The sequence below is a fragment of the Ranitomeya variabilis genome, chromosome 4 (assembly GCF_051348905.1).
Source record: "Ranitomeya variabilis isolate aRanVar5 chromosome 4, aRanVar5.hap1, whole genome shotgun sequence".
NCBI classification, from domain to species: domain Eukaryota; kingdom Metazoa; phylum Chordata; class Amphibia; order Anura; family Dendrobatidae; genus Ranitomeya; species Ranitomeya variabilis.
In genome coordinates, this window is record NC_135235.1 from 251,079,831 (window position 1) to 251,093,346 (window position 13,516).

Consider the following 13,516-nt stretch of genomic DNA (forward strand, 5'->3'; position numbering starts at 1 on the left):
CCATATTCAGTGAGCTCCCCCTACTGGTGACCATATAAATCCATATTCAGTGAGCTCCCCCTACTGGTGACCATATATATCCATATTCAGTGAGCTCCCCCTACTGGTGACCATATAAATCCATATTCAGTGAGCTCTCCCTACTGATGACCATATAAATCTATATTCAGTGAGGTGGACATATGAAGCTATACGCAGAGAATCACGCCTACTGGCAGACATATAACGCATGCAGCAAGCTCCTCCAGTCATGGCCAAGATATAATGACATTTGTACTCACCTTGTTTGCTGTTCATATTGGTCGTCGGAAAACTTCTGCTTCTCCGACAGATTTCATGGTCAGCAATCTGAAAGGCAAAAAGGGACAAAACTGTGACTTGGTGTCTGAGTTTAGGGGACTATAATAACCCCCGGCTTATTAGGATATCGCAGGTGCATTAAGTTACTGTTCATCTTTTTCTGCATCACCGATTAGCCTGTAATTAGTGGGATCAGACGACACAATTACACTGTACATTTAGATCACAAAGTCTGACGATACACAACACATCGGCCGGGGTCAGGCTGACGAATCTGCAGCCACCCGGGTCTGACATATCGTTGTCTAGTAAATGTCTCACTGTCTGCCATTAATGCACAACAACATTTTGCTGCAATTGCTTTTCTTAATATCAGCCAGCAGCTGACTGCTTAGCCTTTGCTGGTTATTAATTACACGGGGACCCTTTGTCATTTTTTGGGTTCCCCCATTTTAATAGCCAGTAAAGGCTAAGTATACAGCTGTGAGCCGAGATTAATAGCGTATATACAATGTGATCTATAAATATAAGTAAGTGCGGGGGTGCGGATACATATTAGGCAGCAAGAGAACTATCAGTTTATGATAATGGTGTGCTAAAAGCAGGAGAAAAGGGTAAATTGCACAGATCTGAACAGATGACCGCCAACAGGGTGATATGTACCCGTATGTACCCCCTCCACTGCCTAAATCTATCAGAACAGGATCCTGCCCATCCAAATGAATTAGTTGAACTTTTAGGAGGTGGAATAATGTCGCCCGGCAATATATAACCTAGATCTGTAATATGGAGAGCAGAGCTGACCGAGGGGCGCAGCCACCTGTAACAGCTGTCAGCCACATGACTTGTCAGCCAGCAGCTCTTTCTTTCGACACCCCCCACCCGCACACACGTGCATGCTCAACATGGTAGAGTGTGAATGTGTTCTCAATAGGAATTGGGAATTGAACAGATCCCTCTGACCCCATAGTAGCAGCTTTTCTTTACTGAAAGCAGAATTGGGCAGTAAAGGGTTGTTTCCAGGAGAGCACGTTATCCTCTATTTGTAGTATGGCTGACAACTGGTTAATCACTGCAGGTAGAACCGCTGGGACCTTCACTGATCCTGAGGAACAGAGACCTCGAGCACCAATGGGGTCTGCAGCCCATCATAAACGGAGCAGAGGAACAGAAGGCTGGAGTCTGCTTCATCCATTGTACGGGGGTCTGCAGCCCATCCTAAACGGAGAAGAGGAGCAAAAGACTGGAGTCCGCTCCATCCATTGTACGGGGGTCTGCAGCCCATCATAAACGGAGCAGAGAAACACAAGCTTGGAGTCCGCTCCATCCATTGTATGGGGGTCTGCAGCCCATCATAAATGGAGAAGAGGAACACAAGCTTGGAGTCTGCTCCATCCATTGTACGGGGGTCCGCAGCCCATCATAAACAGAGCAGAGGAACACAAGCTTGGAGTCCGCTCCATCCATTGTACGAAGGTCTGCAGCCCATCATAAAAGGAGCAGAGGAACACAAGCTTGGAGTCCGCTCCATCCATTGTACCGAGGTCTGCAGCCCATCATAAATGGAGAAGAGGAACACAAGCTTGGAGTCTGCTCCATCCATTGTACGGGGGTCTGCAGCCCATCATAAAAGGAACAGAGGAGCACAAGCTTGGAGTCTGCTCCATCCATTGTACGGGGGTCTGCAGCCCATCAAAAACGGAGCAGAGGAGCACAAGCTTGGAGTCCGCTCCATCTATTGTACGGGGGTCTGCAGCACATCATAAACGGAGCAGAGGAACACAAGCTTGGAGTCTGCTCCATCCATTGTACGGGGGTCTGCAGCCCATCATAAAAGGAACAGAGGAGCACAAGCTTGGAGTCCGCTCCATCCATTGTACGGGGGTCTGCAGCCCATCATAAACGGAGAAGAGGAACACAAGCTTGGAGTCTGCTCCATCCATTGTACGGGGGTCCGCAGCCCATCATAAACAGAGCAGAGGAACACAAGCTTGGAGTCCGCTCCATCCATTGTACGAAGGTCTGCAGCCCATCATAAAAGGAACAGAGGAGCACAAGCTTGGAGTCTGCTCCATCCATTGTACGGGGGTCTGCAGCCCATCAAAAACGGAGCAGAGGAGCACAAGCTTGGAGTCCGCTCCATCCATTGTACGGGGGTCTGCAGCACATCATAAACGGAGCAGAGGAACACAAGCTTGGAGTCTGCTCCATCCATTGTACGGGGGTCTGCAGCCCATCATAAAAGGAACAGAGGAGCACAAGCTTGGAGTCCGCTCCATCCATTGTACGGGGGTCTGCAGCCCATCATAAACGGAGAAGAGGAACACAAGCTTGGAGTCTGCTCCATCCATTGTACGGGGGTCCGCAGCCCATCATAAACAGAGCAGAGGAACACAAGCTTGGAGTCCGCTCCATCCATTGTACGAAGGTCTGCAGCCCATCATAAAAGGAGCAGAGGAACACAAGCTTGGAGTCCGCTCCATCCATTGTACCGAGGTCTGCAGCCCATCATAAATGGAGAAGAGGAACAGAAGCTTGGAGTCTGCTCCATCCATTGTACGGGGGTCTGCAGCCTATCATAAAAGGAACAGAGGAGCACAAGCTTGGAGTCTGCTCCATCCATTGTACGGGGGTCTGCAGCCCATCAAAAACGGAGCAGAGGGGCACAAGCTTGGAGTCCGCTCCATCCATTGTACGGGGGTCTGCAGCACATCATAAACGGAGCAGAGGAACACAAGCTTGGAGTCTGCTCCATCCATTGTACGGGGGTCTGCAGCCCATCATAAACGGAGAAGAGGAACACAAGCTTGGAGTCCGCTCCATCCATTGTACGGGGGTCTGCAGCCCATCATAAACGGAGCAGAGGAACACAAGCTTGGAGTCTGCTCCATCCATTGTACGGGGGTCTGCAGCCCATCATAAACGGAGCAGAGGAACACAAGCTTGGAGTCTGCTCCTTCCATTGTACGCGGGTCTGCAGCCCATCATAAACGGAGCAGAGGAACACAAGCTTGGTGTCTGCTCCATCCATTGTACGGGGGTCTGCAGCCCATCATAAACGGAGCAGAGGAACACAAGCTTGGAGTCCGCTCCATCCATTGTACGGGGGTCTGCAGCCCATCCTAAACGTAGCAGAGGAACACAAGCTTGGAGTCCACTCCATCCGTAGTATGGGGGTCTGCAGCCCATCATAAACGGAGCAGAGGAGCACAAGGCTGGAGTCTGCTCCATCCAGTGTACGGGGGTCTGCAGACCATCCTAAATGGAGCAGAGGAACACAAGCTTGGAGTCTGCTCTATTCATTGTACGAGGGTCTGCAGCCCATCCTAAATGGAGCAGAGGAACACAAGCTTGGAGTTTGCTCCATCCATTGTACGGAGGGTCTGCAGCCCATCCTAAAAGGAGCAGAGGAACACAAGCCTGGAGTCTGCTCCATCCACTGTACAGGGGTCTGCAGCCCATCAGAAAAGGAGCAGAGGAACACAAGCTTGGAGTCTGCTCCATCCACTGTAAAGGGGTCTGCAGCCCCAGTCTTGGAATTGCTGTGGTCCCAACGTTTGGTTTCTCTGTGATAGATGAGTTATTCCCCATCCTAAATGTAGGGGGATGACTTTTAAGCTTTTAATATTCGACAAGTCCCCATCCGATAAGAATAGGAAGGTCCACAACAAAAATCCACATCATCAAAAACAGTCCAGTCTGCGAAAGGTTACATTATACAAATCTCCCTCTATATAAGAAAATCGCAAATGTAGAAATCAAACTAAAAAAAACTCCAAAAGATTGAAAACCAAAACAAGAAACTACACAAATTGTACAGAACAAATTATCTAATTATCACCATCATCAACACAGAATTAAGGAATCCTAAAATAAATTCTGTAGAAATAACAAGAACTAAAAAACTAAAAAACAATAAAGCGCAGAATATAACGAAAGGAAGCCAAAGCACACAAATACCCTTCCATCACTCCGGCGAGGGTCGCCCGCACCCGCCTCTGCCTAAAATAAATGACCCCCTGAGCTCCGAAGCAGAATGCTATTAGTTGTTTCCATCACTGACAGAGGCGGTGGCGGCGGAGGACCCGGGACACTGTGATCAGCCAAAACATAATATTGTGGGCACAACACCCTGCTGGCAGCAGAGAAACACCCACGGGTGGCACCAGCACAGGGAGCATCCCGGAGTCCTGGCACCCACAGTGGATGGCACCAGGGCTCATCTTACCATTGACTTCACTCAGCAGCAGGATCAAAAACCAAAAGGTGAGTGCAGAGCGAGACACGCGTGGCAGCAAGTGACGGAGCCGCGCGTGACAGGAGTCCAACCACCTGAGGTTTACTTACAGCAGCTGTCAAGAAGCCTAATATTGTCTCCTGTCATTAAGAGAAGTCCTCAGCACGAGGAGCCGCACCCACAGATGGCACAGGCATGAATGAACAGGAAGGAAAAGAACCACTCACAAAGTAACCTGCTCAGTGATACTGACATCACCAAACCTAGGGGGCACCTACCAGCAGCCACACCCTGAGCTGGGCAGGCCCCTGGCTGGATGTGCCCCCTGTAGTACCTTCTATTACTATACAGAGGCCAGAGAAAGGAGGCAAAAAGAAACATGACAAAAGGCAATGCAAAAAGAAACAGAGATACAAGAGCCAAATAATGCAATGCAAAAAGAAACAAGGGACACAAGGCACAAATAAAGCAATGCAAAAAGAAAGAAGAGCCAAATAATGCAATGCAAAAAGAAACAAGAGATTCAAGGCACAAATAAAGCAATGCAAAAAAAACAGAGATACAAGAGCCAAATAATGCAATGCAAAAAGAAACAAGGGACACAAGGCACAAATAAAGCAATGCAAAAATAAATACCATAAAATGCACTGGGGACAGAGACAGAAGAGGCCCCTGTGCAAATACAATACAGTCCAATAGCTCATCAAAATGCACAGACTGCACCAATGATGTGTCTGGCCCTGATACAAGGTCCAAATAATAAAATACAAAAAAGAGATGCAGTATACAATGCAGCGGTGGACACAGACAGCAGAGGTCCCTAGGACATTACAGGATATCCTAGGCAGATTCCTGCCACAATCCATAAATATTGGGGACATATATAGAGCGAAGCATCATTGGCTCATTTGTAAAATGGGGAGCGGAATTACAACACAAACTGCAGTGAGGTGTGTGCCATTGTGTCATCGTCACTGTTAGGGGCTGTGGCTTAATTTGACACATTTTAAATTAATTTGTGAAATATTAAACCTTAGAACCATTCCGCAAAGCGGGAGAGGACAAATCGCTCAGGACTGACATGTAATCCACAGCGCGAAACATGGCTGTGGCCCAATATACAGAATTTTTGGTACGCTTCATTACAATGTATCAGTGCAAATAACCAGGATCCAGGACAGGAGGAATGAAGGCAGCTGAGGGACTTAGTTTACATAGACTGTTCATGCTGAATACACTGTAACAAACTTTCTGCTGTGTGATCAGAACCAATGATCTGCCCTCGAGTCTAAAGAAGGTCCCTATTCTCTAATAGGAAGTAGCTCTTAAAAAGGTGAGTAACTGAAACTAAATGTAATAGAAAGTTGCAAAACTCAGCTTTATTTACAAAAGTCATGACAGGCCCTTTAAATTCTAAGTCATCGCACTGATGACAACATAATTCGTCTTGTAAAGCTCAAGGACATAAAGGGAAATGTCCTCCTGCAATGTGGAATCTACACAGAGAACCACGAGTGCAACAGAAGCCTACCAGCAAAATGTCACCAGTATTTGTGTTCTGGGAGTGGATGTCACCCCATCACATACAGAAGAGCGGGCGGACTAACCGCAGAGATACTGAACTCACACAAGAACAATCACACTATCCACCTCATAATGACTGACAAGGAAATCAACTCTTCCAAGGTCACAGCTCAGTCACAAACAATAAAACATACACAATACTAATCAGTTAACTACTATAACACTGCCCCCTATGTACAAGAATATCACTACTATACTACTGCTCCCTATGTACAAGAATATAACTACTATAATACTGCTCCTATGCACAAGAATATAACTACTATAATACTGCTCCTATGTACAAGAATATAACTACTATAATACTGCTCCTATGTACAAGAATATAACTACTATAATACTGCTCCCTATGTACAAGAATATCACTACTATACTACTGCCCCCTATGTACAAGAATATCACTACTATAATACTGCTCCCTATGTACAAGAATATAACTACTATAATACTGACCCTATGTACAAGAATATAACTACTATAATACTGCTCCTATGTACAAGAATATAACTACTATAATACTGCTCCTATGTACAAGAATATAACTACTATAATACTGCTCCCTATGTACAAGAATATCACTACTATACTACTGCCCCCTATGTACAAGAATATCACTACTATAATACTGCTCCCTATGTACAAGAATATAACTACTATAATACTGACCCTATGTACAAGAATATAACTACTATAATACTGCTCCTATGCACAAGAATATAACTACTATAATACTGCTCCTATGTACAAGAATATAACTACTATAATACTGCCCCTATGTACAAGAATATCACTACTATACTACTGCCCCCTATGTACAAGAATATCACTACTATAATACTGCTCCCTATGTACAAGAATATAACTACTATAATACTGCTCCCTATGTACAAGAATATAACTACTATAATACTGCCCCTATATACAAGAATATAACTACTATAATGCTGCTCCCTATGTACAAGAATATAGCTACTATACTACTGCCCCCTATGTACAAGAATATCACTACTATAATACTGCCCCTATGTACAAGAATATAACTACTATACTACTGCCCCCTATGTACAAGAATATAACTACTATAATACTGCCCCCTATGTACAAGAATATAACTACTATAATACTGCTCCTATTTAGAAGAATATAACTACTATAATACTGATCCTATGTACAAGAATATAACTACTATAATATTGCCCTTATGTACAAGAATATAACTACTATAATACTGCCCCTATGAACAAGAATATAACTACTATAATACTGCCCCTATGAACAAGAATATAACTACTATAATACTGCCCCTATGCACAAGAATATAACTACTATAATACTGCCCCATATGTACAAGAATATAACTACTATACTACTGCCCCTATGTACAAGAATATAACTACTATAATACTGCCCTCTATGTACAAGAATATAACCACTATAATACTGACCCTATGTCCAAGAATATATCTACTATAATACTGCCCCTATGTACAAGAATATAACTACTATAATACTGCTCCTATGTACAAGAATATAACTACTATAATACTGCTCCTATGTACAAGAATATAACTACTATAATACTGCTCCCTATGTACAAGAATATCACTACTATACTACTGCCCCCTATGTACAAGAATATCACTACTATAATACTGCTCCCTATGTACAAGTATATAACTACTATAATACTGACCCTATGTACAAGAATATAACTACTATAATACTGCTCCTATGCACAAGAATATAACTACTATAATACTGCTCCTATGTACAAGAATATAACTACTATAATACTGCTCCTATGTACAAGAATATAACTACTATAATACTGCCCCTATGTACAAGAATATAACTACTATAATACTGCCCCCTATGTACAAGAATATCACTACTATAATACTGCTCCCTATGTACAAGAATATCACTACTATAATACTGCTCCCTATGTACAAGAATATCACTACTACAATACTGCTCTCTATGTACAAGAATATAACTACTATAATACTGCCCCTATGTACAAGAATATAACTACTATACTACTGCCCCCTATGTATAAGAATATCACTACTATAATACTGTCACCTATGTACAAGAATATCACTACTACAATACTGCTCTCTATGTACAAGAATATAACTACTATAATACTGCTCCCTATGTACAAGAATATAACTACTATAATACTGCCCCTATATACAAGAATATAACTACTATAATGCTGCTCCCTATGTACAAGAATATAGCTACTATACTACTGCCCCCTATGTACAAGAATATCACTACTATAATACTGCCCCCTATGTACAAGAATATAACTACTATACTACTGCCCCCTATGTACAAGAATAAAACTACTATAATACTGCCCCCTATGTACAAGAATATAACTACTATAATACTGCTCCTATTTAGAAGAATATAACTACTATAATACTGATCCTATGTACAAGAATATAACTACTATAATATTGCCCTTATGTACAAGAATATAACTACTATAATACTGCCCCTATGAACAAGAATATAACTACTATAATACTGCCCCTATGAACAAGAATATAACTACTATAATACTGCCCCTATGCACAAGAATATAACTACTATAATACTGCCCCATATGTACAAGAATATAACTACTATACTACTGCCCCTATGTACAAGAATATAACTACTATAATACTGCCCTCTATGTACAAGAATATAACCACTATAATACTGACCCTATGTCCAAGAATATATCTACTATAATACTGCCCCTATGTACAAGAATATAACTACTATAATACTGCTCCTATGTACAAGAATATAACTACTATAATACTGCTCCTGTGTACAAGAATATAACTACTATTACACTGCTCCTGTGTACAAGAATATAACTACTATTATACTGCTCCTGTGTACAAGAATATAACTACTATAATACTGCTCCTGTGTACAAGAATATAACTACTATAATACTGCTCCTATGTACAAGAATATAACTACTATTATATTGCCCCTATATACAAGAATATAACTACTATAATGCTGCTCCCTATGTACAAGAATATCACTACTATAATACTGCCCCCTATGTACAAGAATATAACTACTATACTACTGCCCCCTATGTACAAGAATATAACTACTATAATACTGCTCCTATTTACAGGAATATAACTACTATAATACTGCTCCTGTGTACAAGAATATAACTACTATAATACTGCTCCTATGTACAAGAATATAACTACTATACTACTGCCCCCTATGTACAAGAATATAACTATTATAATACTGCTCCTATTTACAGAAATATAACTACTATAATACTGCTCCTATGTACAAGAATATAGCTACTATATTGCCCTTATGTACAAGAATATAACTACTATAATACTGCCCCTATGAACAAGAATATAACTACTATAATACTGCCCCTATGCAGAAGAATATAACTACTATAATACTGCCCCATATGTACAAGAATATAACTACTATACTACTGCCCCTATGTACAAGAATATAACTACTATAATACTGCCCTCTATGTACAAAAATATAACTACTATAATACTGCTCCTATGTACAAGAATATAACTACTATAATACTGCTCCTATGTACAAGAATATAACTACTATAATACTGCTTCTATGTACAAGAATATAACTACTATAATACTGCCCCTATGTACAATAATATAACTACTATAATACTGCCCCTATGTACAAGAATATAACTACTATAATACTGCTCCTATGTACAAGAATATAACTACTATAATACTGCTCCTATGTACAAGAATATAACTACTATAATACTGCTCCTGTGTACAAGAATATAACTATTATAATACTGCTCCTGTGTACAAGAATATAACTACTATAATACTGCCCCTATGTCCAAGAATATATCTACTATAATACTGCCCCTATGTACAAGAATATAACTACTATAATACTGCTCCTATGTACAAGAATATAACTACTATAATACTGCTCCTGTGTACAAGAATATAACTACTATAATACTGCTCCTATGTATAAGAATATAACTACTATAGTACTGCTCCTGTGTACAAGTATATAACTACTATAATACTGCCCCTATGTACAAGAATATAACTACTATAATACTGCTCCTATGTACAAGAATATAACTACTATAATACTGCTCCTATGTACAAGAATATAACTACAATACTGCTCCTATGTACAAGAATATAACTACTATAATACTGCCCCTATGTACAAGAATATAACTACTATAATACTGCCCCTATGTACAAGAATATAACTACTATAATACTGCTCCTATGTACAAGAATATAACTACTATAATACTGCCCCCTATATACAAGATTATAACTACTATAATACTGCCCCTATATACAAGAATATAACTACTATAATACTGCCCCTATGTAGAGGAATATAACTACTATAATACTGCTCCTGTCTACAAGGATATAACTACTATAATAAAGGGAATAAAATGGCAATAAAACTATAATATTTCGCCTGCCATATTTGACTGTCTCAGACATTAGATCCATTGCGTTGGATATATCGCCACATCCAGAAGATAATATTTTGCGGACTTTCATCTCTAGTTCCTGTGAACAATTACAATAAAATTATCTGGGAACAATGACAAATCTGATAAGGAAACACTGCTGCTGCCCTTGTGATGAAATGTTCTCATCTTTTGATGGTTGTGAAATTGTTTAAAGGGAACCTGTCACCCCCCTCTCAGGCGTTTGAAACTAAAAGAGCCACCTTGTGCAGCAGTAATGCTGCATTCTGACAAGGTGGCTCTTTTAGTTCTGGGTGCTGTAACTGGAGAAATAATCCGTTTTGTAATTTGTCCTAAATACCTTTCTTCAGTCCTGGAGGCAGGCCTTTCCCCCCCTGCTGCAGACGCCACACAGCCGTCACTCAAGTCCTCTTGGCGCCGGGTGCCGCCTCCTCACCGCTGTTTTGAAATGAGCCAGCGCCTGCGCTCTTTTCTCTTGCCTTGGGCAGGCGCAGTGAGCGCTGCCCGTCCTCTCTCCTCATACTGCTGCACAAGGTGGCTCTTTTAGTTTCAAACGCCTGGGGGGGGGGGGGGGGGTGACAGGTTCTCTTTAACTTGTAATTTTAGGACATTTCTGGTTTAAGTAAATGACAACTGTAAAATTCTGTGGAATAAAACATTTTTTGTCACCTACTTTTTCGTATATTAGGTTCGGCCACCGCCATCAGGGGCTTATCTCCAGCATTCTGTAATGCATTCTGTAATGCTGTAGAAAAGCCCCCGATGTATCCTGAAAGATAAGAAAAACAAGTTAGATTATACTCACCCAGGGGCGGTAACGGTGCGGTTCGGATCCGATGGGTGTCGTGGTCCAGAGCTTCCCATCTTCATACAATGCTGTCCTCTTCTTTGCTTCTTGTCGCAGCTCCTGCGCACAGCAGTACTTTGCTCTGCCCTCAACAGGACAGATCAGTACGCCTGCGCAGGAGCCGAGACAGAAGCAAGGAGGATGACGACATCGCATGAAGATGGGAGGCGCTGGACCCGGACAACATCGCCCATAGGACCGGACCGCCCCTGGGTGAGTATAATATAACCTGTTTTTCTTATCTTTCAGGTAACATCGGGGGGGGGGGGGGGGGGGCTTATCTACAGCATTACAGAATGCATTACAGAATGCTGTAGATAAGCCCCTGATGGCGGTGGCCAAAGCTTATATACGAAAAGTAGGTGACAGATTCCCTTTAAAGCAAAAAATAATAATTCAGCGTAAATTTGCAGATTTTCTTTTCTTGGTAGAAATTTGTGATAACAGATTAGATCCAAAGACACAGATTCAATTCTTGCAGGATTCATCTTCTGACAGATCTCCAGATCTGGAGGTTTTCTGTCTTAGATATACCGTATATTTTCCATACTAGTGATACATTTTTGGGGATTTTTTTAAATAAAACTTTAACATCAAATGAGGGGAAAAAAACCAAAAAAAGACTAGTTCATAAATAAACGTAAATGGCATAAATACAGTGAGCCCACGGGGCAGAGGCTTTGGATGTCAGGTCAATGAAAGATGGAGGACGTTCAGGAGGTGGGTTTGCTCAGGCAAGTTACTTCAAGAAAGAGGAAACATATTAATGATCGAACGGCAGTTTTGTAGCAGAAAAAGTAGCAAATTGTGCTGGATGCCATATGTGTAAATTCATTTGTTTCAGTTTCCTGATTTCTATTGCACTTGCCAATTTTTTTTTTTTTATGGCTGGTAGTGATGGGCGAACTCGAACAGTAAAGTTCGGGATCCATACTGAACACCTACAGTTCAGGCACAGACACCGACCACGGACGTCTCCAGGAAGTCCATGTTACTCTTTGGGTTCGGCTCCCGAACACCAGGTGTTTCCCATGCTGTCATCAGCGAGAGCAGGCGATGCTGATGGGAGTATTCATCAGCCGGCGCCTTCGCAATAAATAAATAAAAGAAAACAACGTGGGTTCCCCTCTATTTTTGATAACCAACCAGGCAAAACTGACAGCTGTGGGTTGCAACCTTCAGCTGTCAGCTTTATTAAGGCTGATCATCAAGAACAGAGGGGAACCCACGCCATTGTTTTTTTTTTAATATTTAAATAAATTATTTTAAAAAAATGGTGTGTCCCCCCCTCCCCCCACATTTTTAACAAGCAGTCATCTGGAGGCTGGGGTTCTCAAACCGGTAATGGGCCATGGACATTGATTCCCCCCAGCCAAAAAATAACAGCCCTCCCAAGAAAAGGTGCATCTATTAGATGCGCCAATTCTGGCGTTTTGCCCGGTCTTCCCACTTGCTCTGTGGAAGTGGCTAGTGGGGTTCATATTTGTGGGGTTTGATGTAACATTTGCATTTTCAAGTGACCTCAAGCTCAGCAGTTAGTAATGCAGAGGAATCTATAAGTCATATCGATTGTTATTTTTAAATACATTTGTAAAACAAACACAGTTATACTCACCTTACACCCATTCCATTGAAGCCATGATCTCCTGTAAAAGAAAACACAATAAAAGACAACAATATCCCTCAGCTGTCCAACATACTATCCCATTCTGTAATCCATGTCTGTGATAATTAGTTTTCAACCTGAACGATGCCTATATGTGCCTGTCCAGGCTGAAAACCACTGATGAATGATCTGTGAGCATGGTGTCATTGATAACCGGTGAAGTCATTGAGGTTACTGCAGGTCACTGAGGCTGCGTTCCTATCTCACTTCAATGTGAACTGGGCGATAAACTGCGGTGACCTCAGTGAGATCACCGATAGCAACGTGAGGAAAAAGCCTGGATGGGGAGGGATACTGTTAGTTTTTATTTTATTTTTTATGGGCGACGAGGGCTTCAATAGAATGGGTGTTAGGTGAGTA

At 41.7% G+C, this 13,516-nt stretch overlaps 1 protein-coding gene across 13 annotated transcripts in view; it reads right to left on the reverse strand.

Moving 5' to 3' along the window:
- Window positions 1-13,516, reverse strand: part of LOC143764161 (CMP-N-acetylneuraminate-beta-galactosamide-alpha-2,3-sialyltransferase 4-like) — a 228,159-nt gene that overhangs the window by 19,233 nt on the left and 195,410 nt on the right. For 10 of the 13 annotated variants that reach the window (XR_013213075.1, XM_077249439.1, XM_077249442.1 and 7 more), the window contains one exon: window positions 282-348. Coding sequence is in view for 12 of the 13 variants with exons in the window: in XM_077249439.1 (XP_077105554.1) it covers window positions 282-348 (67 nt within the window). In the remaining variant the exon portion in view is untranslated. Of the gene's footprint in view, window positions 1-281; window positions 349-4,260; window positions 4,337-4,528; window positions 4,624-4,647; window positions 4,737-13,516 lie in introns of those variants that run through there. The other 3 variants (XM_077249449.1, XM_077249444.1, XM_077249450.1) reach the window with 3 other exon arrangements.